This window comes from Protomyctophum parallelum (assembly GCF_964188405.1).
Source record: "Protomyctophum parallelum genome assembly, chromosome: 1".
Taxonomy (NCBI): domain Eukaryota; kingdom Metazoa; phylum Chordata; class Actinopteri; order Myctophiformes; family Myctophidae; genus Protomyctophum; species Protomyctophum parallelum.
Window position 1 is genome coordinate 59,516,410 of NC_139697.1, and position 27,385 is coordinate 59,543,794.

The following is a 27,385-nucleotide window of genomic DNA, read 5'->3' on the forward strand; positions in this document are numbered from 1 at the left end:
TACACACACATACAAACATCCACGGTAGAGAACGGTCTCCTCGCTGGCTGTACAGTCTTTAAAGGAGGCCTATATTATGGTCATTTGCCGGGGCTTGTCCCTTCATTCCAAGCCTGTCTGAACAAGGCTGGAATGAACCATTGTGGCTCCTGTCTCTGTACGGCCCACCTCCATAAACAGCCATGCTCTTCAGACTTCCACAATTCCTTGTTGGATGTCGGGGCACTGTGGGCGGAGCAGATGGCCATGAAGACATTTGGTTGACGTCAGGTTTGTTCTATAGCATTCAGGGCCTGTTTTCGCTTTTTGCACACCGGGAATAAGTTGTCATTCATGTACCTCATTATTTGAAACTTTGGCCACAATTAATATGAAAATCTGACATTCCGACATATCTGACAGATAATAAGGAAAAGCATACTATATGGCCCCCGTCAACCCATGGGCCTCAATAGGTGCATGTTCCCACTCTGCGCCGCTTTCAGTTTCGACGTTGCTTCACGGCAACACCTTCTAGCTGTAACAGTCAGGGTTTCGAAGAGCATGTAAACTGATCGTAGATCCTTGGCCTCCCTGGTGAACCCTTCAGACCCCCCCACCCCGCCCTCCACCCCTCCTCCTCCTCAGAGGCGGTACTTCCTGAGCAGGTCGGCCTGCCACATGTACTTCCTCTCGGGGAAGCGCTCGGGGATCTTGATCTTGTGGAAGTCCTGGATGCACTTGTCCAGCTCCTCCTCGGTGGTCAGCTTCTCCTTGGCGGGCCTCTTCTTGCAGGTGCTGGTGTCCCGCGAGCTGGCGGTCAGCGTGCGCAGCAGGTCGCTCTTCCGCCGGTGCTCGGCGGCCGCCGGCTGCATGCCGCCGGGCGCGGCGGAGCCCGGCTGCTTCTTGAGCGGCCGGTCCAGGGTCTGCGGGTGGTGGTGGTGGCCATGGCCGCCGCCCACCTGCCGGCTGCAAACGGTTATTTGAGTTAATAAAAAACTAATGAAGTGACCAAATCGTATCTTACTAAGAACTAACTGAAACTGCGTTGTGTTTACTAAACTTACTAAAACTAAAACAAACTGAAATTATAGACTTAATATGCCCTACCACCAGTAACTCAATTAAAACTAAACTAAAACTAAATATATTTTTTAAATGGTATCTTTTGTTGAGTTTTTGAGGGCCCTATAGCCTATTGGTGTGTGTGCACAAACGTTCTCCTACACAAACATTAAATTCCCATGTTGACAATGAATTGAGACTTTTACATCATAGCAAATAGACACAGGGTGATTAGTGTCTATATTTTACATCATGATGATGTACGATGATAAGAGCGCCCCTCACTTCACAAGTTCACACCAGGCGAGAATAGTTCTTATAACGGCTCATGGCTCTTTACAGACGGGCCGACTTTTTGATGTTTTCCGAAACAAACCAGCGTGCGACTATACCGTTTGCTACAAAGCGACTGGAAGTACGAGGTTTACAGACATACCAAGTAGTCAATCATATGCAACACGCGCACACACACACACACCCTGTGACAGATTATCAGAGCAAGGTGAGTGAGTCTCGTTTTCCCCATTGTGGATCGCAGATAGGTTTATAGTCTACCTGGCAGCAGTGAAACAAAGGCCACCATATTAGCATTTGAATACCTGTTCTGTGAACAGGGAACAGGCACCCCCCCCCCCCCCCCCCCCCCCCCCCGTAAAGGTGCAGAGCTTTGTGCCTACGTGACAAAATGACCAGGGGGAGGGGAGCTTGGGTGCTATTTGTGTCAGTGGGTGCTTCAGCCCTCAAGCACCCCTGGAGTCGACGCGTCTGCTTCACACGGTGTGATTTCTATTACACAATAGGTCACTCTGACCTTTTTGCATCCTGCACCTGGCAAAATATGAAAAAGCTAACACTAAAACTAAGTGATATCACACAAATAAAATCAAATAAAAACTAGCAAACAAATTAATACGAATTAGAAAAAAAGAAAATCACACCTGTGTGAAGTGAGGGGCGCTCTCATCATCGTACATCATCAAACATCATCTCATTCCGGCCAATCAGCATTTGCGTCCTCACCTTCGTCTTCAATGTTTGTGTTTCGACAAAGTTTGTGCAAAATTGTCCATGCATTGTCAATGGCATTTAATGTCTGTGTTAGGACAAAGTTTGTGCACATACACCAAAAGCTGGACATAGGAGGGGCTATCGACCCTCACAAAAGTCAAAAGGAACTAAAACTAAAGCATAATAGAGCGTCGCAGTCCCTCCCCCTTTCAGAACGACGAGTGGCCCAGGAAATGATTCCCAATGCATTTTTCCCATAGGCTTTTCTTAAAGTATTTATTTAAAGACGGTTACGCCGCGGACAAAGCCAACTCGGATCGTGACAAATCATGACAATGAACACAATGTTTGGGGCCGATCAAATAATTTATAAGAAGAAAAACAAACCAAATAGTGTTGTCTCCTGCCTTTATTTTCTTCTTTCTAATGATTTGATCGGCCCAAAATATTGTGTTCATTGTCATGATCCGAGTTGGCTTTGTCCGCGGCGTAACCGTCTTTAAATAAATACTTTAAAGCGCAAATAACATGCATTTTAAAACTGCTTTTAATATTTAATATCATATTGTCTATGTCCATCAAAGTTATTTCTAATGGTTTGAGCCTCAATCACCACTCTGATGATATAACCAGCCCTTGTCATTTCTTTCTGGACTTTGAAAGCAGTTTTAGCTGCAGTACCACCATGTCCTGAGGTGGTTGGGGTGCTGATATGCAGATTATTTAATATTTGAGTCATTATAATACTGATGCTAGATAAAACCAGGCTTGTTTCCATTCCATGCCAGCTTGGAAAATCAACAATTGTGGACATTGTAAACAAAGTGGAAATGCAAATTTGAAACTGAAGACTGAAGAAGGAGGAAATATACAAAGTAGGGTGACATTGATGACATCACAATGAGACCAAAATCAGTTGAGCTGTTCCTGAGAGCAATTTCCATTAAAGCACCAATATGATATGAAAGCCTGATTGTTCAAAATTGGTTATTTGTGGGGATAGAAAACACATATGGGAGCCCCAAAAACACAAAAGAAATTGAAAAAGTTGAATTTTATGTTCATGTTTTATAGCTCCTTCAGGAAAAGCCTATGGGAAAAATGCATTGGGATTCATTTCCTGGGCCACTCGTGGTTCTGAAAGGGGGTGGGACTGTCTGCGACGCTCTATAATGAAACATCCCAAACTACTCTAACCTCGGGGCCCGGCTGACGGGGCCACAGATGACCGTCCCCTGCGGGGAGCTGGCCTCCGAGTGGCTCTCGGAGCTGGAGGTGGAGAGGTCGTTGAAGGAGGTGCCGCTCTCGCCCTCTCCGTCCGCCTTGTGGTTCTTGCAGCAGCAGTCGCACGGCGGGGAGGACCAGCGCGCCGACGGCCCGCCTGGGATGGACGACAGATATGAGAGGAACAGCAGAGAGAGAAGGAAACCATTAGAGCAGTGGTTCTCAAAGTGGGGTACGGGGCACCCAAGGGATCCTTGAGGCGGTTCCAAGGGGTTCCCAGCTAAATGATAGGTTGGAACCAATTTTGGGCCCTGGGTCTGTAACTCTGAGAGTGTACAAATGTAACCAAATGGACCTGTTAAATTAACATTGATTTTACAATATAAATCCCAGAGATAGAAATGCCATTGATAAAAAAAAAGCAGTTAATTAAGTCCTTGGCAGACATTGAGTTAAATGGGTGTCCGTAGCCTATTGCATATCAAACTGAGGGTCCTTGAAATTAAATTGGTTGAGAATCACTGCTAAGAGTCTTACAAATCTTCTTTTATGGGGGTCCCTGACATGTCTTTTCAAATGGCATGATAAGTGTCAATTTGGGGGTCCTTGACATGAAAAGGTTTGGGAGCCACTGCGTTAGACCAGTGGTTCTCAACCTTTTAATTGTCCAAGGACCTCAGGGTTTAGGCCTTGGGCCCTCATTTGGTACCATTTATTAATCTGTGTTCATTTAACTCTGAGAGAGTTAAGTGGAAGTGGAAACGTCCTTTCTCCTGTAAAGACTGGCCTTCAACGCCAAATGGCTAAATTGCAACGCTGTCACACAGAAAAAAGGCATCATTTGGACTTTTGGGTGAATATATGATTCACGATTCTGTACCGGTACGTCGCTCAGATGGCGCTGAGTCGGCTGAAAGCGGACCTCACGGCGTCGGTGCGGGCGACTTGCGCGCCTAAACTCGCTTGGCAGTGCCTCCCGTGTTTTCCTTTTTACGCATCGTCAACTGAACTGGTAACTCCAGTTCTGCTGTACTGCTGTACAGTCAGTAAGTGTAAAGTCCTGCTGTACAGTAAGTAAGTGTAAAGTCCTGCTGTACAGTAAGTAAGTGTAAAGTCCTACAGTAAGTAAGTGTGTTTCCGGTGATCTTATAATTGACAACAAACGCAGTCGTAGTTTCAACGGAGGCTTTCACCCTGCAGAGGTACAACTATACATGCAATTAGCAGAATGTTTGCCGCCCGGTACACGGTGGTGCTGTGCTGTCCGCAGACGCTAATTAAAAGTGCGGCGGGTTAAATCAATTAATAGATAAACCCAAAAGGTCATGTACTGTGCAGACTGGAATCCCTTTGCTCCGCCGTGTCCCAACAGAACAGTGGATGCTCCTAATCAGGCTCAGGTCAACCTGGAATCACTGCAAAGACTCGTCTTAATGAGGCAAACCACAGGCAATAGTAGCCGAGATGATGCTGTGTTTGGGGAAACTGACTCAAAGCCAGCCTAAGCCACAGTTATACGGTGGGGTTGGGGCGGGGGGGGGGGGGGGGGGCATGGACTGACATAGAAATCTCCATGTGAGCGTATTAGGCGGATTGGCGGTTTCCAAGTAGGTGTCCAAGTAGGTGTGGAAACTGAACTCTGACCTGTCCTCTAGTATGGACTATACTATAGGACAAAATACCCCTGTGACCCCCACTTTGAGAACCAACGCTTTAGAGACATAACGAATGGTTATCGCGTGTGTGTGTGTGTGTGTGTGTGTGTGTGTGTGTGTGTGTGTGTGTGTGTGTGTGTGTGTGTGTGTGTGTGTGTGTGTGTGTGTGTGTGTGTGTGTGTGTGTGTGTGTGTGTGTGTGTGTGTGTGTGCCCGACAAACATTATTTGCTACAGTAGCACACAATAATATGGATTTTCCTGAATGTATTATTATGTATTAATCTCCGAAACGGACAAAATGTACAGGGCTCCAGAAAAGAAAATACTATACTGTATATATGTATGCTACCACAAGTGTCAGCACATCCACACAACATAAAACTTTTCATAGACACAAAAGTTAAACATTTTTGCTGAGACAGGCCATCTTACTCAGTCAGCACACACATTATTACTATTTTGCCACGCATCATTTCTGGGCTCATGGTTACAGAATGCAACTGTAAAATAATATGCGGTGTATGATGCAGTGTTGCTTTTTATTTTATTTTTATGTCGTTTTAGTCATAGCCTTTTGCAATGTAATGTAAAAGTCCAGAATTCAACGTTTAAAAGTACAAAGGTATTGGTATCTAAATGTACTTAAAGTATCAAATGTAGAAAGTACTCATTATGCAGAATGTACTATATATATATATATATATATATATATATATATATATATATCAGCTATTTTCAAATGGCCGAAATGTATATGGTGCTGAAGTGGTTAATGTATGTTCTTTTGAGACAGACAGACAGACAGACAGACAGACTGCGGTTACAGCGGTGCACACAGTCATGCGACATCATCTCTTCCATAAGAAGCAGCCATTCATTTTTCATGCCAACGTCCTGCATAATTGAAAGGATGTTCCTGGCTTATGGATTCCTCTTTGGTGATGCACGGGAAAATGCACGTGTGCACACACATGCACACAATCACACACGCACACACAGTAGCTGGAGCATTTTGTGGATTTTGCTATTCATCATATCCAACAGTGCTGCTGCCTTTCCGTGTGTAGCCAAGCGTTGCTCTTCACACAAAAAAAAGAGACAGGGCACCAAAAAGAGAGAAAAAGATAATTAGCTGGTATAAATAATGTAGCATTGAAGAAACCAAATAAATACTGCCTGTAATTCGGCTTAATCCTGAAAGGCCATTTAGTTTGTTTATACGCATGCAAAAAGCAACGCCAAGCGAACAAATGTATTTGTATATTTGCTCCTCAAAGGCCCCAGGCTTTGCACACACGTGCCACAGCATAGGGTGGGAGTGAACACCATAGAGACATTTCACACACAATGTTTCATCAGAGTCCATGTTATGCTCCGTTGTGTCCAGTACAAGACTGTATTAACTACTGTAAGTACATTTGCTTAAGTACTGTACTTAAGTACAATGTTGAGGTATTTTGACTTGAGTATTTCCAATTATAATTTGACTTCTACTCCACTACATCTCAGAGGAACATATTGTACTTTTACTCCACTACATTTATATATGTTTCGACCATTTGAAAATAGCCAATCTACAAGCTCACATTGAGTAGAGATGCATTGTGAGCTTGTAGATCAGCTATTTTCAAAAGATTTTTAGACATTTTAAAACTTGAAATGAAACATTCTGCATAATTTACTTTTGGGACTTTAACCGGCTTATGGACAGTGCCGTATTTGACTTGAATCAATAAATCCCTTATGGCCACTGACCTAATTGACGTAATCGTGAGCTTAATATAACAAAATGTAGCAACTTTGAGCTTGTTTGGCTAACGGCCGATGTAATCTACCTAAAACCGGCCGAAATCTGTGCGTGCACGGTCGATCACGCACGCGCGTGATCGTGCATGCATCGCTGCATAAAATGCGATATTTTGGGCTTGATTAGAGCTTAAATTGACTTAGTTATTAAAATAAACTTAGCTTAGCATTCCGGACATCTGATAGTGCTGCACTGTCCAAAGCTAGTTCCGGATGTTGTTGTTCCTTAAACCGGAAGTGACGCCAGATTCGCTCTATTTGGTCAAAATCGGCATAATGGTGACGTTACCGCCACCACCAGGACTGGGTATAATACTATAGGATTGCCGTGTGAGAATGAGATGGAGTGTGTATATCACGGATTTTTCTATTGGCATTAAAAGGACAAATTAAACATATGAATAGTGCAGGCAGAAGGCACAATCCACTGTTAATTAGGCTGGCCATAAGAGGATTAAGTACATTTTGATGCCAATGCTTTAGTACATTTAGAATTCTGGACTTATACTGGTAACAGAGTATTCCTATATTACGGTATTGTTACTTTTACTTATAAGTAAAACATTTGACTACTTTTTCCACCACTGTTTGTGTCGTGAGGGCTCAGTTGCGACACGATAAACTATTAATCAGGCTTCATATCTGCATAGTACAGTGAGTACAGTATGCTGCCACGCATGCAGGCACACATACACATGCACACACCCACACCTATGTGAAATTAATGTCAGTCATCAAACAGCGGTGACAGAAATGGAGCATGGCACACCCACTCAGGATCGCTTTGATTACTGCTGATTGAACACTTAAATCAAGTGTGCTCGCTCACGCATGCACGCACGCACGCACGCACGCCACACACACTTACATGTCCACACTGCACACTGCACAGATGCATGCCAAGCCTCAGACAAGCATGAGAATGAAGTTGGTAGCTGACGTTAGCTATTGTGAGCATCTGTGCATATAAGACATGCACGGTCGCGCACACACACACACACAGTATGGTATATTATTACCTACGGTATCATTTTAAGAACATTTTTTTAATGATCAATCAATCTTCCACCTTGGATCAATGGAAGTAGGCCTATACTAATGATGGTATATGCTACTTTATGTTCTCAATTATTAGTAACACTTTTTCATATTAACCCATTCTGAACGGGAACCTATTTTGGGGGTTAGCATCATGTTATGCTTTAGCTATTTAAAAATAGCAGACCTACAAGCTCATATCGCGCCACCGAGTGGCGCGATACGAGCTTGTAGGTCTGCTATTTTTTTTTTTATCGAAGAACGACTGACATTTTTTTTAATCTGATCTCAGGTCAGAATGGGTTAATCAGACCAGTGTGTGTCCAGTGGAAACCTCGTATAGATCTGATCTCAGGTCAGAATGGGTTAAAATCATGTGCCAATTATTTGGGGCCCTCCTTGCAGTACCCCCGTGGCCGCCATTGGTCCACGGTGTCGTTTGGCTGCCTTGTGTTTTCCGGGAGGTTCTCTCTGTGTCCCATACAGCAGAGTGGTGGCGCTGCCTGAGGTCCATGAGGTGCACATGCACTTAATAATTGGTAGAGTGAAAAATGCCCCCAGACTTGCGTGCGGGGAAACGCACCAGGAGCCAATCAGCCCATCCCAATACAATTAACATGGTGACACAAAGAGACGCTGACAAGTGTGCTGTGTGCTCCCATGATGCATCAGCCTCCCGTGTGTAGTGATTCTGTCCACCTCCCTGTGGCTCTTTACGTGCCCTGACAGGTAACTGGAGGAGCTGCTATCATTTGCATACGCATGGAGAAACCTCTTAACTCCATGTTTGAACTTTTTGTGGGTTTTGTAAATTAACGCCCTACAAGGGCCGACGAGATCATGCAGCGTCACACAAAAATTCAAAATCCCTAAATACATAGTAAGTACGAACATCAAATGGCCAAAATGACGGCGCTACATCTGACAGTTGTGTCACATTGCAACACGTTGTTGCAGATTGGCTATTTTCACCAAAATGTGTGCCACCTATATGTGAGAAGCCCCAGAATAAGTATGAAAATCCAAATGCCTTTGGCATGGAAAGGTTTGGGGACCCTTGAGGTGTGTACATTTTCCAAAATGGCCTGACTGTGCCCTGCATGCAGGGCTGGACTGAGACAAAAATTCAGCCCGGACATTTCTGTGGAATTTGACCCAGACTGGCCCACCACAACCAGCATTCAGATACTCTACTGACTTTTCTGGTCGAGGCACATACAAATACTTTAAATAACAAGGCCTTAACACCACCACATTTAAGGTACAACACAAATGATACACAACCAACATGACAACTCATTTAATATTTGGCCCAGACCGGCCCACCAGAGGGTCGGCCCAGGGTCGCTCGCACCCAGCAACAGCTGGAAGGATTGGCTGGGACAGCAGGGCCACCCAGGCTGCAACCTTGACCCAGTTATATAGGCCACATGATGGATATCCATGTTGTTCAGTAGCAACATGTGGGACTCACTCTATGAAGGCACATTGTCCTCGACTTTGACCAAAATCTCAGTTCTGCCCCTCGCTAAAACATGAGCGTGTTTCCTGCCACATCTCTGCATGCTATACATATTCATATTATGATTCACAATACTGTGATTCATAATGTTTGAGTTTGACCAAATTGTTCCCAGTGACAGGCACATCATGGCACTTCATTTGATTTATATGGGGGTTGCAGAACCTGCGGAGAACGGGGACAACCTTAGAACGTACCGCTTCCCCGTTAAACATTACCTGCGGCCCGCTGTTCACGCTAATAAGGGCATCTCTCGGGGAGAGGGGGTTGCCTCGCCTTGTCAATCACGCCCACGTGGGGGCTCCGTTTCCTGTCATCTAAATGCAGCAGGTGGCATGAGTGAGTCAACATGGCAGTGGAATGAGATTCATAGGGTTGTCATTCACGGTGGCACTAACATTTAAAATCCCATATCACCGCCGGCTGAGCCGCTCCGTTCGCCCTCTGAACTTCAAAGGCCTTAGAGACGAGATAATAATGATGTTTAGAGCTAAAGTTAAAAGCCCTCTGGTTTACTCAAGGCTCCAACCGAACACAAACTTTGTACTGCATTGGGAGCTCAATAACAACAAAATGACATCATATCGTATGCCAATGCGTTGCCGAAGTTCAGTTGGGCAGTTCTTGCACATGCAACGACTTTCTAACGAGGCAAACACCTTACCTAGCAGAACACCGTGTGTCACTTGGTCACAGTGGTCAGCACAGTCAGTGATTGTTGTGTTTCTTCTGTGCGTCGGCAATGTAGCGTGCACAGTTTTGAAGAAAGGTTGGATAATACAATAAAAACCGCCCTCTCTGAGCTACTGTAGTACAAACACAACATGCAGCGAGGTAGCACACACTATGTGCAATGTGTCTTTTGCCAGACGTCTAGCTTCAGAGATGTCCATATGATGGGCACAAAAGGGACGCAGACGGACGGGTACATACGACGGGTACTCTGATAAATCCCTGCCACTATGACTCATGTAAACAAACAGCCAAGATCCCCTTTTCCACCGGTTGGTTCCCAATGGGAACCGGATCAGTTCTTTTTGGTTCTTAGTCCATGAACTGTGGAAGGGTTATCGTGTATTCATTTACTTGTATTGATCCCATACAATTTTGGAGCTCTGGCTCCATGGACTAAGAACCAAAAAGAACTGAACCAGTTCCCATTGGGAACCAACCGGTGGAAAGCGGGTCTGTATGCACTATGCAGTGGGTACGTCTAAAGATCCAGAGCGGATGTTTTTTTGCTTTGTTTGGAGTATATGCTGCAGTGCACTTTATGCTTAAATTGTGAAAGGGTACATTTGTACACTTTTTACTGTAACACTCTGTTATATTGACCAATTCAATCACGTTGTAGGCAATCAACTGACATGCTTCCAGGCTTAGAAACATTACAGGGAAGCCAGCTAGCAAGGTTGAGCAATCATTTGAATAACACAAATGAGACATTTTATACTCTCCAAGTCCCTTTCCACAGTGCCTTTGACAAGCAGACAACCCTGCTGACCCCAAACCAAAAGGATGGCTGCAAGGATGCATCCCAAATGGTTTTGAGGTGAAGGTCTCATTCTGCTTAAGTTCTCCCCAGACAGGAAGATAATTTGAGAATAATTTCAGTCTCCAAGGATCCATCCACAGTTCTTCTGTTACTTCTGTCCTCTCCTCCTCCTCCTCTCATCTACTTATCCAGTAACCACCCATTCTCTGCGCCTGGCACTAACTCACATTTCTCTTTCTCCAGCCTTAACCCATTCTGACCTGAGATCAGATTCTAAAAGTGTCTTCGATTTTTCAAAAATAGCAGACCTACAAGCTCGTATCGCGCCACTCGGTGGCGCGATATGAGCTTGTAGATCTGCTATTTTTCAATAGCTAAAGCATAACATGATGCTGACACCAAAATGGGTGCCCGGTCAGAATGGGTTAACATGCAACATCTGCAAATGGTGGAATGACAACTTCAATACAGATATACAGTAACAGTCTCCGGAGCATCAATTCATATACTGTAGGACTGTATAAATCTGCAGTGCCGTATTGTAATATCTTAACTAATTTGTGTTGCAGGCAGAATAAATAAACGTGTTTGTTTGTTTGTTTTCCGGGCGTTCCAGCTGGGGCTCTTAATACCAGCACTGGGTACAATATTGATCCAGTATTATAGCGCCATAACACATAATGTGCGTGTGTGTGACTGTGCGTGCAGCTTGTGTATGCCACACTGATTGCATTTCACAACGTGCTAATTGAATCTCTTACTATTGATGTTTCTTTTACGAGACTCTGGATAAAGAGTGTCCGATAAAGACCCAAGTGTGTGTGTGTGTGTGTGTGTGTGTGTGTGTGTGTGTGTGTGTGTGTGTGTGTGTGTGTGTGTGTGTGTGTGTGTGTGTGTGTGTGTGTGTGTGTGTGTGTGTGTGTGTGTGTGTGTGTGTGTGTGTTGACTAAAATGTATTTTGGTGGGCCTTGAAAGCGTCATAATGGCTGATTTTACACTTGGTTGCATGCTGAAAATAGCAGATGTACAATTGTACAAGCTCACACCTCGTAGCACTGTGATGCGTTGTGATCGTAGATAGACTATTTTCAGCATGCATATGACATGTGTTTTAGTTCTACTGGATCTCTTCTCCACTATATATAGTCCCACCTTATAGTTTTCATTTGTTGACGAAATGATCAATTATATTTAGTCGTAGTTTTAGTCGTCATACCTTAGTTTTTATTTAGTTTTCATCAGTGAAAAAAAAGGTAGTCGATGAACATTTTTCGTTTTAGTCGACGAAATCAACACTGTGTAGATCTGCTGTTTTCACTGTTTTGCGTTCCGGGCAAACGTCTTATCTTTCTTTTGGGTCTGGACCTGAAACAATTGGGAACCACACTGTGTTAACCCATTCTGACCGGGCACCCATTTTGGTGTCAGCATCATGTCATGCTTTAGCTATTGAAAAATAGCAGATCTACAAGCTCATATCGCGCCACCGAGTGGCGCGATACGAGCTTGTAGGTCTGCTATTTTTGAAAAATCGAAGAGCGACTGACATTTTTAGAATCTGATCTCAGGTCAGAATGGGTTCATCAGACCAGTGTGTGTCCGGCGGAAACCTCGTATGAATCTGATCTTAGGTCAGAATGGGCTAGAGGACGCATCAAGCACCACCAGCCTGGCTGGTGCTTGATGTGTCCTCTATAGCAGATGTTTGGACCTCCCAGGTGGACCACCCATGTAGAATGTCAGGCTTACAGTACGTTTCCTAAAGCAGCTCGTGCGAAAGAGAGGTGTCAGCAAATATATTCTGCCACACTATAGGGGGCTAGAAGGACAAAGTTCAGAAGACTAGTCAGCTTCCATAGTGCACCATCCATGCACCCACCTAGCCTTCACATGTCACGTGTCCTCATTCGTACTATAAGATAATGCCTTATCGTTGCTGTCGAGACCAAACCTATTTTTTTTGCGTTTCGTAATTTCATGCTGCTTACTCTGATCATACACATTGTAAGTCCAGCCGCACGTATGTCTTTGTGTGTGCGTGTGTGTGTGTGTGCGTGCGTGTGACCGTGTGTGCGTGTGACCGTGTGTGTGTGCGCTATACTGGGCAGGAACAAGGAGCCTGGTGTCAGGTGTGCTTTCTCTGTTTCTTATCAGAAGTGTCAGACTGTCAGCTCTGCCTTTAGCTATGGCCAGTCCTCCTCCTGTGTGTGTGTGTGTGTGTGTGTGTGTGTGTGTGTGTGTGTGTGTGTGTGTGTGTGTGTGTGTGTGTGCGCGCGCGCACGCAAGCGTGCACACTGACACTGTATTTGCGTCGTATTTTCATGTGAAAGGGCTGCCTCATCTGATCCCCCGTTGCCCTTGTAGAGCGAGGTCAGAAGCCTGATGCCTGTCACACACACAAACACACACACACACACACACACACACACACACACACACACACACACACACACACACACACACACAGCGCTCCCTGACAGGAGCTGTAGGCTGTGAGGTATTGATCTCAGCAGGATGCTCCCCAGCCTTGGTTAGTCCTGGCAACAGAGCTGTGAGACGCACGCACGCGCGCGCACACACACACACGCACACAGTCTGACATGAACACAGCCTGTTTTAAACCGCCTTAAAATGTCCCCCCTTTTCTCCCCAATTTGTATACTATGAAATGTGTTCCTCACCACCCTCATGTCTCCTACTGACTCACCATTCATCCGTCCCTTCATCCATCCATCCATCCATTCATCCATCCATTCATTCATTAATTCATTCATCCATCAATCCATCCCTCCCTCCCAGTGGTTCTCAAAGTGGCATCCGAGGATTCCCAGGGGGGGGGGGGGTATAGGTGACTGACAGTATAGGAACCAAATGGACCCTTACAGGTCTGTAACTCAGACGGTGTATAAAATGTGACCATTATTTACTCCCTGAGTTAAATTAACACAGAGGATGTGTGACAGTGTTTGAAAAACACACAAAAAAGCAGCGCATGTTAATGACCATTCTAAAACGCAGTGTGTATTTCCATCTGTAGTATACCGTCCCCCCATCCACCCCCCGCTCCCCACGCAGAACACATCAAGTGGAGGTGTGTATTGGGCCGATCGTATCGGCCCCCCTGATTGATTTCTGTCACACGGTGTCTCAGCACTGCCGGGCCCTGCTGGGAAGATAAATGATGCTGCTGCCACCAGAGCAAATAAAGCCTCCGCTCTATCTCTCCATCTTTGTTTTCTCCCCATGCCATCAGTCTTCATGGCACTGTTTCTGCCCTCCCTGTCTGACTGTCTCCCATAGCTCTCTCTCTCTCTCTCTGTCCCTTCTCTCATGAGTGAGTCGGTGAGATGCGTATCTCCGAGTGACTCTTGGCGGGAGATTCATGCGTCGTTGCGTGGCGCGGAGTCACAGAGACTAATATATCAGATCTACACAAGCACATTGTGAGCGTGTGCGGATGTGGATGTTTTAGCCGTGCGACAATGTGCGCCACCACATATTATAAACCTGTCATATAGCACTTGAGCAGATATTGATTTAACAGCCGTCATGTACAGAACACTTGAGCGAGAGGGTGGGTGAGGGGCGTGCGTGCGCGCATGAATCAAATAACTACAAGAAGCTTAGTGACAAATAATGAGGGTTTGCAAAAGCGGCCACATCAGGCAGAGGTCCACATGCAGGGTTATCGCTGCGGCTCACTGGCTTCACTAAAGTGCGGTCCGACTCAAAAGCCATGCCTCACTTTGCAGATGTCATTCCTGTTCTTCATCATTGCCAGGCTATGTTCGGAGGGATCAACAATGGCTGAAGTATAGCCTACTCTAACTAAATACAACTATAATTAAAAATGTTAAATAGCTTAAATGCTTTCTTCATCTTTCACTCAATAGGGAGTCCATGTGTGGTCCAACCCCTATGAAATGTGCTAATAAAAATGTGTGTATAAAACCTATATAGAATATTAGCTTTGATGCTCATGATTTGATGCGGAATATGCTTACTGGTCTTAAGTGGTCGCCCAGCGCTCGCCCAGCGGTGTGGTCTTATTAGCCAGGGATCCTTTTAAAGCCTTATGACTGGGCCCCATAGACTGGGCCTTTTAAAGCCTTATGTCTGGGCCCCATAGACTGCCTGCTTTTAAATCCCATCTCAAAACAACTTTAAACTCGGCATGAGAGTCGCCCTTCTGTTGCTATTGTGTTTTTATTGTATTTTAAGGTTTTTGCTGTTTTCAATTGTATAGCACTTTGGCACAATACGTTTCGAATACATTTGGATCTGTTTGGATTAAAACATCACAGCACAAGGCACACTCAAGGATTACCACGATTTCTGTAGCCTACAAACCCTGAACAAAGTCAATTCAATATTGCCATTGACATTTGCTATATTGTAAATACAACGACAAAGCCTTAGCCCACCCACCCACGGCACACAACACAGCATATCTGAATGTGTAAATACATGGATGCATTGCTCACACAAGTCTAAATTATGATTATACGTTCAGAGTAAAAATCAAGGGCGTAAAGACACCGCTAGTGGATTACATGATGTGTGTACAGTATTCCTCAATGCTGTTGCCGCCGTAAGAACACAGAAGCCGTGAGCCGATCACTCCGTGAAGCCCCAAGGTGTTTTTTAAACCATTCTGACCTGAGATCAGATTCATACCAGGTTTCCGCCGGACACACACTGGTCTGATTAACCCCATTCTGACCTGAGATCAGATTCAGTCGCTCTTCGATTTTTCAAAAATAGCAGACCTACAAGCTCGTATCGCGCCACTCGGTGGCGCGATATGAGCTTGTAGATCTGCTATTTTTCAATAGCTAAAGCGTGACGTGATGCCGACACCAAAATCAGAATGGGTCAAGACAGAGAGGCTCGTGGTTAAAGTTGGCAATGGCTCCACGCATCTGCAATGCTAAAGGGATTACGAACGGATTTCCAACCCTCACACATATGTTGTCGTTGCATGTAGTCTACTGTATAAATGGAACCGACGCTCCTTCCGCCAGAGTCATGTATACGAGGGCGAGAGACAGAGAGAGACATGTGGGGAGAGAGAGAGAGAGGAAAGAGGTGTGACAGAGTGCGACAGCGTTTAGAAAGGTATACAGCATCAAACCAGGAGAGAAAGACGAAAGCAAAAACAATAATTTTGAAAGCGAGACAGATGAGAGAAATTCAAGGGATTTTTGAGAGAGGGAGAGAATGCTGGTTTGCGCTCCGATGGAGACATTTTAATTATGTACATCAAAAGCTCATTCATACATTCATAACATAGTATACTATTAGCATTTATGGCACCGCGGGGAGTCCATATAGTCATGCCTGATTCTTGAACGCCGCGAATCTGTGCACCCAAAATAGCAGCTCTACAAGCTCTCACAAGCTGTCACATGCTATAGGGCAACGCATTGTGAGCTTGTAGATCAGCTATGTTTTGGCGTGCGACACCATGCGCACAACGAAAGTAGAAGCGTCTTTCTGACAGCGTGAGAGACACGGAATGTGCTGTGGAACGTCTTTCTGCCTTATATAATAATAAATTGAGTCATGGCTCACTAGCTTATCGCATCGGGGTATTTCGTTTAGTTAACCCATTCTGACCGGGCATCCATTTTGGTGTCGGCATCATGTTATGCTTTAGCTATTGAAAAATAGCAGATCTACAAGCTCATATCGCGCCACCGAGTGGCGCGATACGAGCTTGTAGGTCTGCTATTTTTTTTTATTATCGAAGAACGACTGACATTTTTAGAATCTGATCTCAGGTCAGAATGGGTTCATCAGACCAGTGTGTGTCCGGCGGAAACCTCGTATGAATCTGATCTCAGGTCAGAATGGGTTAAGCACTGAATGGCCAAGCGGATAAGCTTCTCGAAATGAAATCTGAGGGCCCCCCTGTCGAGCAATGTGTCACATGAATATGCAATGAGGTGCTGACGTGACAGGACAGCTATAGGGCTTTCCAGAAGCGGATTGTTGTTGTTTTTTTCGCGGCTGGATTTTGCCAGGTCGGCATAACAGAGAGCTATACACAATTACAAGAACGATATCATTCCAATTGTCCCTGGATCTCTGCCACTCTCCTCTTTGTGGGTATCCTGTGTCGTCTCATGTGCACCGCTCTCTCCTCGTGCAAGTTAATTATGGCCGACGGGAAATAATACGTTTCGAGCGTCCCCGCCTTGTTTTTAATGAACTGCCATTTCGTTCATGTCGGTTTTTCCTCTCTCCCATGCTGTTTACTATACAAGCACATGCATAATATGCTTATGCTTGTAGTAAAGTTCATTTTATATTATGACACGCTGCACAGCTAGCATCTCCAATCTCTTTCTCACTCTCATGCATATTCTCTCATTTGCTCTCTCTTTCTCTCTCGCCATCACACACTCTCTTCATCTCTTTTGCCTGCACTGTATTAATGTTCTAGTATGTTAACTGTTGGCAGTTTAGACATGATGCAGAAGACATAGACAACATTCTTTTTTGCTAAAACAACCAGTCTTTTGGGCTACAGGATAAAGGGAAAAGAGAGTTAGTTTAAATTTTGCACAATGACACAACATTTGGGGATAAAAACACAGGTCAACTGGCAGTAAGCTTGTCCAAATTATCACTAATTTATGAGACCGCTGCATTTAGCGTGACAATTATGCAATATTTAGTAATTATCACTGCAGGGATGAAATGTATACTCACAGAAAAAGAGGGTGATATTGAAGCAAAAGAGGAGGAAGAAGAAGATTCCTCAGTTGTCTCTGTACTTTGTCCCCTCCCTTAATTCTTTCACCAAAAATAGCAGATCTACAAGCTCAGTGAGCCTGTGGATTGGTTATTTTAGGGGTTAATTGTAAATGCACTGGCAAAGCCAAGGGTGCATCTCTATTTCCAAATGTCCGATACTTTTACTTCTACTCCACTTCTACTCCACTACATTTCAGAGGCAAATATTGTACTTTTACTCTACACTACATTTATTTGAAAACTCCAAACTAGATTTTGATTATTGTGGGGGGGAATAAATACAGTACAGTAGCGATCTACAAGCTATATGCGATACATTGTGAGCTTGTAGATCGGCTATTTTCAAAAGATCCTTTACACATTTTGAACTTGTGAAATGGGACATTCTGCAATATGACTATGAGTACTTTCACTTTTAGTACTTTAAGTACATTTTCATTCCGATACTTTTGTACTTTTACTTGCATGAGTACATTTTGAATACGGGTCTTTTACTTTTACTTCTACTAAAACATTTGAGTACTTTTTCCACCACTGATTAAAAGGAAGCTGCAGCTGGTGTAATAATGGGTATTGCTCATCACTTGGCACCTATAGCTTTGACTAGCCCATTCTGACCTGAGATCAGATTCATATGAGGTTTCCACTGGGACACACACTGGTCTGACGAACCCATTCTGACCTGAGATCAGATTCTAAAAATGTCAGTCGTTCTTCGATTTTTCAAAAATAGCAGACCTACAAGCTCGTATCGCGCCACTCGGTGGCGCGATACGAGCTTGTAGATCTGCTATTTTTCAATAGGTAAAGCACAACATGATGCTAACACCAAAATGGGTGCCCGGTCAGAATGGACTAGTCAACAACACCTTCCCCCTGGCCAGCCTGATGGAGGGGAAAGGAACCGGTCGGAATAATGTGTTCCTTCCACGCGCTATACGTCCGGCCGGGGGAAACTCACCCCTGTCAGGTGAAAAGAAGCGGCTTGCATAGAAGGAAGCATGAGGTCAGTCCGCTAATATCACATCGCATTGTGTTTCTGATGAGAAACACACACAGAACTACTAATGCTTTACTGTTGAGTGTTAAGGAGACATGGCATTAATGTTGAGTTGTTTGTTGTTCGCTTTTCCAGGGACCCGATAAGACCACAAGGGTATTTTGAGATCTAATGTACGAAATGCAAATGCATGGTATCACAGGGCGAGGCGTAGCAATCTGTGGGAGAAACGGAACTACACTGAATCCAGGGGAAGTGCATTATGTGTCTCTCATGAATGTGCAGGATGTCTTGACCTGATTTATTTTTGTATGCTGGCACTCTGATCTACAAGCCCACAGCACACTGCAATGCGACACATTGTGAGCTTGTAGGTTGCTACTCAGGCTCAATTTCTAGAATTTATCTCAGTTCCCTTGGCAACAAACAATAATCAACTGATGCATGTAACTGTGTATATCGAATGTGACACCAGGTTAAATTGATCTGAAATGATATGCACCAATTGATGTCATGTACATATGAAATGAATCTCGACTGTACATCTTGAGTTAGTCCATTTTAACCCATTCTGAACGGGCACCCATTTTGGTGTTGGCATCATGTTATGCTTTAGCTATTGAAAAATAGCAGATCTACAAGCTCATATCGCGCCACCGAGTGGCGCGATACGAGCTTGTAGGTCTGCTATTTTTGAAAAATCGAAGAACGACTGACATTTTTAGAATCTGATCTCAGGTCAGAATGGGTTCGTCAGACCAGTGTGTGTCCGGGGGAAACCTCGTATTAATCTGATCTCAGGTCAGAATGGGATAACTGAACTGATCTCCCATGCTGCATCCTCCCTGCCTTCCTTCCTGCATCCCTCCCTATACTCCCTAATGTCCTTATTAACTCCAAGCTGCTCACTCATAGCCAATAGTCATTAACATATATATGTTAATATATATATATATATATATATATATAACACATATATATATGTCTTGTGTGCAGTCCCTTCCTTGGAAGTTTTATTTCTCTTTTTGAAATCTATGCCTGCTGACTAGACTTGCACCTCCCACAGCTTATTTTGGATGTGCAGAAGTCTCCTTTTTTGGCGCTTATATATATATATATATATACCGGTATATATATATATATATATATATGACACAATAGCATAGCATAAACCTGTTATCCAATCAAGATGCTCACACATGACACACTCTCTGGGTAAATTAGCATATCATTGATTAGCCTTTAAATTGGTCTTGGAAGCGTTTGTGTGCAACAGCGGTGTGCGTTCGTTCAGCCTTTCACACAACCGGCAGTGGCCTAGCTGGCACTGTGTCTATGGAGAGAATTCTTTGAAGACAAAGTCAGGCTGTAATCGGCAAACAATGCTGTGAACATTATCACTTCCCAACAGAGCGCACGGCTCTGGCCCGTATCTGACTCTCTTTCTCTCGTGCGTTTTCCATCTGTCAGAGAGGGTTTGCTCCATCCTTTATAAATGATTAACCTCGATAACCATTGAACTGCTCTAAAGCGATGAGCTTATACAATCGTGTTTGGAGTGATGTCCCTGCAAACTGGAAGCTGACAGAATCTGTAACGTAATGTTTCTCCATGTGTTGCAGACATTTATCCATTCAGTTTTTCCACCAATTGTTGAGGGGCGCTATATTCAGCTATTAGTGTCTTACACAAATATTAACCCATTCTGACCTGAGATCAGATTCATACGAGGTTTCCACTGGACACACACTGGTCTGATTAACCCATTCTGACCTGAGATCTAGATTCTAGAAATGTCAGTCGCTCTTCGATTTTTCAAAAAAATAGCAGACCTACAAGCTCGTATCGCGCCACTCGGTGGCGCGATATGAGCTTGTAGATCTGCTATTTTTCAATAGCTAAAGCATAACGTGATGCTGACACCAAAATGGGTGCCCGTTCAGAATGGGTTAAATTCCCATTGACAATGAATGGAGAATGTACGTCACATGTGGACGAGCAAATCGACATGTTACGTCACGATGATGTACGATGATAAATAAGAGCGCCCCTCACTTCACACGAGTGTTATTATTTTAAAATTAGGCCTAATAATAACATCACCGTATTTGTCCAGTGAGCCATGCCGAGACCTATAGTTTAGACCCAGCCAGGACCTTGCTATATTAACACAAATACAGAGGTTTCCCAAACTTAAGCCCTATTTACTTCGTCGTACAGCAATGGGTGAACATAGCAGATCTACAATTGAGCTTGTAGATCTGCTAGTTTTCCAAAACGTGCCCAAACCAGATTAATGTACGTGGTTAAAAGAAACTGTGTTTTCTTTTTCCTTTTTTCCTAAACAAGTGACTCACAAAAAGACCCTATACATTCATCTGCAAGTTGACAAGACTGATACCCTGTCTATCTCTTTACAATTCACTACCTCTCTCCACCGCTCTCATTCGCTACACCGCATGGACAGTAGTGAGATTACCCCTCTCTCTGCCTTTCAATTTATCTCTCTCTCTCTGTGTCTCTTGTCTTATGCTCTTTGCTCTGTTTCTCACCTCTCTCGCAAAATTCTCGTTTGCTCTGCCCTGCCCTGCCCTGCCCTCTCTCTCTCTCTCTCTCTCTCCCCATACTAATTATCTCTCATTCAGTTTTTCCTCATAATAGCTGGGAGTGTGGCTATCTCTCTGCTCCTCTCTTGTGTACACCCCACCCTTCCTCACTCCTCTCTCTCTCTCTATCTCTCTCTCTCTGTCTGTCTGTCTCACAAGTCTCTCGGGTACACACATGATAATGGACACATGCACGCACGCACACACACACACACACACGCACGCACACGTGTGCACATGCACACACTCTCTTTCTCTGGTGTTGTGCGGTGCAACAAGACTGCCTGCCCTCGTTGTCTCCTGCCACCATCTAGTTGGGGGTGTTTTGACGGAGCATTAATGCCATTCATTGTCACCTGTCGAGATGCGTCGTCATCCCAGACATCTCTCATCTTTCCTCCATCCATATCCCAGAGCTCTTGATCTGATCCAAAAAGCTGCTGCTCCTACTGATGGTATCTATATACCTCTCAAAGACCTCTGTGAATCAATAATGTCTGCTGATCTAGGATCAGCCGCTGCCAGGGAATACATGCTGCACTATATCATATCATGTATTTCCCCTACGGACATTCTGGCGCAATCAGATACAGGAACAAACTGTCAAGAACGAGAACGGACCTAGGGCAAAGGAAAACGTTTGTGTGTCGTTAAAAAGTGCACAAACCAATATTCATTTACAACTTAAACAACTTAACCCATTCTGACCGGGCACCCATTTTGGTGTCAGCATCATGTTATGCTTTAGCTATTTAAAAATAGCAGATCTACAAGCTCATATCGCGCCACCGAGTGGCGCGATACGAGCTTGTAGGTCTGCTATTTTTTGAAAAATCGAAGAGCGACTGACATTTTTAGAATCTGATCTCAGTGAGTGGATGTGTGGTGAATGTAGCGTGGGGTGTTGAATGGTGCAAACACATGCTGCTGCTCTCATGGAAGGAGAGAGGTCTAACTCCCAGCCCTTCGTAGAGCACACTGGCCAGGTGCTCCCAATGCACTGATTGACAATTCCTCAGGACCTGTGGGAAGCAAAGACCTAGTCCTACAGGAATACACTCAGGACCTGTGGGAAGCAAAGACCTAGTCCTACAGGAATACACTCAGGACCTGTGGGAAGCAAAGACCTAGTCCTACAGGAATAGACCTGTGGGAAGCAAAGACCTAGTCCTACAGGAATAGACCTGTGGGAAGCAAATACCTAGTCCTACAGGAATACACACAGGCCCTGTGGGAAGCAAAGACCTAGTCCTACAGGAATACACACAGGCCCTAGTAGGCCAATCTACACAGGGCTGTGACATAGTACATATATTACCATCAGTGGCGTGCACAGATAGACACTAGGGGGTGCTAGAGCAACCCCTGCCCTTTTTGGCAATGTGCTAAAAAAAAAAAAAAAAAACTTTTTTTTTTTTTTTTTTTTTGTGGACCATGATAGATCAAATTGATCAAATCTTGATAAAAAACGCTTCATATTGGAAGAACATGCACGGTTTTAGAACACAATAGTAGAATAGGCTCTGAAAGACAAGGTCAAGATACCTTCGTGGTTCCTTGAGGAGGTTCCAAATGGGCCTTTACGGGTGTTGTGTAACACCCCTGTGCTACACGAAAGGGAACAGAGCCTTCATTAATTGCAATCATTGGGTAACACCTGTGAAGGAATTTCTTTCTAATATGGCTGCTGTGCAAAGGTTGGTAGTTTATAGCAACGCCTTTATTATCAAAAATTAAACTGAGAAATGATGAAGATCTTGGGATTCAAATGGCGTGGCTCTAATGTGGATTTCAGACTTCACGCGGCAGAACCTGTAACGTCTGTCATCATCACAAACATGTGTGTGTGCGGACACACACACACACACACACACACACACACACACACACACACACACACACCCTTATTAAGCACATAACTCAGCACTTTATTGCCAGTATGTAATGTAGGTCAGGAACCAGACCAGCACGACTGTGAAAACCATCCAAAATGAACTGATAACTGGAAGGCACATCAAACCAGTGCGACCATGTCAATTTAACAGCATGGATCTGTCAGTTGGAAGAGAGGCCGACATGGGGCAGACATGGTTGATGGCAAGATTAGAGTGGGGAACAGGAGGGGATGAAAAGGTTAAGGAAGGGTTTTTACGTGGGCTCTAAAAGGCAGACAGAGTGATGGCTGTCAGATCGATAGATGCTCTATCAGACTGCATGTGAAATCCCCTCAGAGTCTGACGGCTCACTGCCTTTTCTCTCTCTCTCTCTCTCTCTGTGTGTCTTCCCCTTGTCTTCCTCGCGCTTTTAAGGCGCTTTTGATTCCATGGCCGTGACAAGTTGGTGCAAAAACAGCTTAAAGTGACTCAATGTGTCTGATGGGATCTGATCCCAGGACGGAGGGAGGGCAACTCTCTGAGCACTCTCTCTTATCTCTGTCGCAATCTCTTTCCTTCGGTTGTATACTGCATTGTTGTGCTGGTGCCAGCCAGCCAGCCTGCCTGCCTGCCTGCCTGCCTGCCTGCCTGCCTGCTAGCCTGCCTGCCTGCCTGCCTGCCTGCCCTGCCTGCCTGCCTGCCTGCCCTGCCTGCCTGCCCTGCCTGCCCTGCCTGCCAGCCAGCCAGCCTGCCAGCAACCAAGCAAATGGGAAAATGGCAGCCACCTGCATGCCATCCATAAGAATAAAATAGACTGTAGAGTAGACTATACTATATCGTCGCTGTTGGGTGGAAACCTTGTATGTCACACAAAACCTTTCTTTTTAAAAATGTTAATATCATTTTTAAATCATTTTTAAATGGTGCTATATATTCGCTAATTTTACTTGACACTACGACGAAGTACAGGGCATTAATCTACAAAAAGCATAATGGAGCATGGCGATACAAGGTGACCGGCCATACAGTAGTATAGAGAAGGAAGCAGAAGGAATAGGTGATTCCCAGAGGGGGAAACACTGCACTGTAACATAACCTACTTCCCCCCGTTCTGACTTCATGCCTGCCACGTCTCTTTGCGTATTTTGTCTCTCGTTATCTGCATGCTTTCCTCTCTCTCCCTCGCTCCCCCCCCTCCCCCACCCCCCCCCCCCCCTCTCTCTCTCTCTCACACTCACACACGCACACACATTCACTCACACACACACTCACTCTCCCTTTCCCCTAAAGCTTGCGGCAAGCACATCACCAAAGAAAATGTTGGGAAAAAAACGGGGAAGAAATGTCTATGTCGAAGAAAAATACCTTCCTGCAGACCACAGATAATGTGAATGGCGGGTGGCCTGATGGCCCCCATGGTGCCGAGTGGCGCCAGGGCGGGCTCCCTGCACTGAGTGACGAGTCAGCGATCACAGTCCTTTATGAGTTTCACTTTCGCTTAACCTTCGCCGGGGCGTTTTCGGGCTCTGAATGTGCTTCTGTTGGCAAATGAAAGAAAATCTGCACGCCATTATAAGACTCTCGCTTGCAGATTCATTTATAGAGCAGTGGTTCTCAACCTTTTCTAGAACGTGCGAAAATCTCCAGAGTTTCTTTTTATTTTATTATAAATCTATCGATTGTGTCCCGGCTTTGATCAATGCATGGAACAAACATTAAGTTGCTATGTATCTGTATCACAAGCATGCACGCACACACGCATGCACTGTACGCACGCACGCACGCACGCACCCTCACACTTTCAGAGCTGGCATGTGAAGTTTGCGCTTAGGGTTAGGTTTAGGGTTTAGGGTTTGGGTTAGAGTTGCCTCGGTATACCCAGGCTTTCATTTTCGTCTGTGCAAAAAAATGAAAGCCTGCAGGAACGCATTGGCCGCTCTGGTCCAGAAGTGGGAGTCAACCCTTCCGGTTGGGCGCCGTCGCTGCAAATGATGTGACGTATAGCGCTGCACTAGGGGGGAGAGGAGGGGCCGGGGCTGACAGACAGATCGGTGAGATCCAATCAGGGCGTGCGAAAATCTCAGCCACGGCCCACGACCCGCCCCCTCTAGACCAGAAAGCTAACACGTTAGCTCAGGCTATAGGGGTAGAGTGTCGGACTGATGCCGCAGAGAAACACTATCGCCATGCCGTGGGTGTTCTGCAGCTGATGGCGTTGCCGGAAAATGCACTCGCTCTCTCTCCAGTTGGAACCCGTGCAGTAAGCTAGTGTGTGCAGCACACTAGCTTACTGCACGGGTTCCAAATGGAGAGAGACGTACCACGTGGCTTTAGCTGTCCACAGGAAAAAGCTATTTGAAGTCACTGAATAATTTACCACCGTTCACCACAGTTTATATCACGTGTGTATATATGTGTGTGTGTGAGTGAGTGTGAGTGTGAGTGTGAGTGTGAGTGCGTGCGTGTCTGTGTGTGTTGGATCATTAGCTATGACTCATTGTGACTTTTAGAGTGTCTGTAGAGTCGTTCTCACAAAGAGTAATTAAAAATAGCCTCAGAGTATGTGTGTGTGTGCGTGCGTGCGCACTTGCCTGCGTGTGTGTGTGTGTGTGTGTGTGTGTGTGTGTGTGTGTGTGTGTGTGTGTGTGTGTGTGTGTGTGTGTGTGTGTGTGCATGCGCGTTCCAACAACACCCTACATTTTACTCCTCTACAGCTGCTCTCCATATGGTATGCTGTCATTTTCAATCCACACACCAAACACTATATGAGAGATTTATGCTTTTATAATATGCACGGACACAAACAAAAGCAAAAACTCTGCACACACACACACACGGGGATGGAACATATTAATATGCGTGCGCCTCAAGCATATAGTTACCGTGAGTTAACCTAGTTAGGTGTGGCAGCAGGTGCGCTGTTGGGTGAAGCTACAGTGGACAATGAACGAGCATTGAGCAACACGTGAAGTGACACCTACTGCGTCACTTGGAACATTTATAGTTGTATTACCTGCACAGGCAGGTGCATGCAGTGGTGACAGACAGACAAGAGACCAAATTAGACACTAACCCCAAGCTCGCTCGTTCGTGCATGCATGCATGCACAGCACACATGTGCATCACGCTCACACATACACACACAGGAGGAGCGAAGCGGGGGAGAGAGGGGGGGGGGGGGGGGTACTAGTTATTACTAGTTATATTAACCCATTTAGGCCACACAAAAAAAGCCTTCTAAATCCTGACAGTTTTCTGAAATACCTTTGTTTCTAGGCCTATATCACTCAATATTTCATGTCAAGGACCCCAAAAATGATATGTAATTGGCCACCGACCCCCATCTGAAAATATGTTGTTCCAGGGACCTCTCCAGAAGCAAAGATTTGAGTTAAAAACGTTCGTTCTGAAAAAATATATTCAAAAATTTGAGGCACTTTTTCACGATTAAAAAAAAATAGCAGACCTACAAGCTCGTATCGCGCCACTCGGTGGCGCGATATGAGCTTGTAGATCTGCTATTTTTCAATAGCTAAATTATAACATAATGTTTAAAACACCAAAAGGGGTGCCCACCCAAAATGGGTTAATTAGATTATCGCATGAAAAAACTAACATTCCCAGGATTCATACAACATATTCTGTTCATTTATGAATATTTATAATAAGTCACCGGCCGATTATTTTAATGAGGATTCAGAGGAACACACTATATCCCTCCCAGTACCCCTCCCTGTGAAAGAGACACTCTGACTGACATGTGAGGGGTGCTAGTGCATCAACAGAGTGCCCCCGTACGGGTCTGAAACTCTGAGAGTGTACACATGAAACCAAATGAACCCGTAAGGGTCCACTTGGTTCCATTTGTACACTCCCAGAGTCATGGGGGTCCTTCAAATTAAAAAGTTTGAGAACCACTGGACACTAATGGATTATGAGATGCAGTACGTACATCCTGCAATCTGTGACCTAATGGATTATGAGATGCAGTACGTATTGTGCATGGCTGACATTTTGGCAGGGTGGTGCAAGGGAAAAGGCAATAAGGTCAGTAACAACGTACAGGGATAATTACACGCTCGGTAAGTTTCAAGGCAATCTGCCCATTCGATTTAGAGATGGCTTTTATTGCGCCAGTGGGAGGTTTGGCCTAATGGTGGTGCTAGAGGACAAACCAAAGCATTAGGGCTATCATCAGGGGAGCATAAGGAGCACAGCAAATTCAGTGGTAATTGGGAAAGTATTTTAACTTTTGTATGGACAGACCGCCATCGCCATCCTCAGAGCCCTGCCGTAGATCAATCCAGGATGAATCGTGTTTTCATAAAAGCTGGTTACAAATGTATTTTC

The 27,385-nt window shown here is 44.8% G+C and overlaps 1 protein-coding gene across 3 annotated transcripts in view; it reads right to left on the reverse strand.

Annotated features, from left to right (window-relative positions):
* Positions 1-623: 623 nt before the first annotated feature.
* Positions 624-27,385, reverse strand: part of kctd16b (potassium channel tetramerization domain containing 16b) — a gene marked incomplete at both ends in the record, with an annotated part of 147,972 nt that continues 121,210 nt past the window's right edge. Inside the window, 2 exons of one of the 3 annotated variants that reach the window (XM_083786313.1) lie at positions 624-941; positions 3,267-3,433. In XM_083786313.1, the coding sequence (XP_083642439.1) occupies positions 624-941; positions 3,267-3,433 (485 nt within the window). Of the gene's footprint in view, positions 949-3,243; positions 3,434-27,385 lie in introns of all 3 variants that reach the window. The other 2 variants (XM_083786312.1, XM_083786311.1) reach the window with 2 other exon arrangements.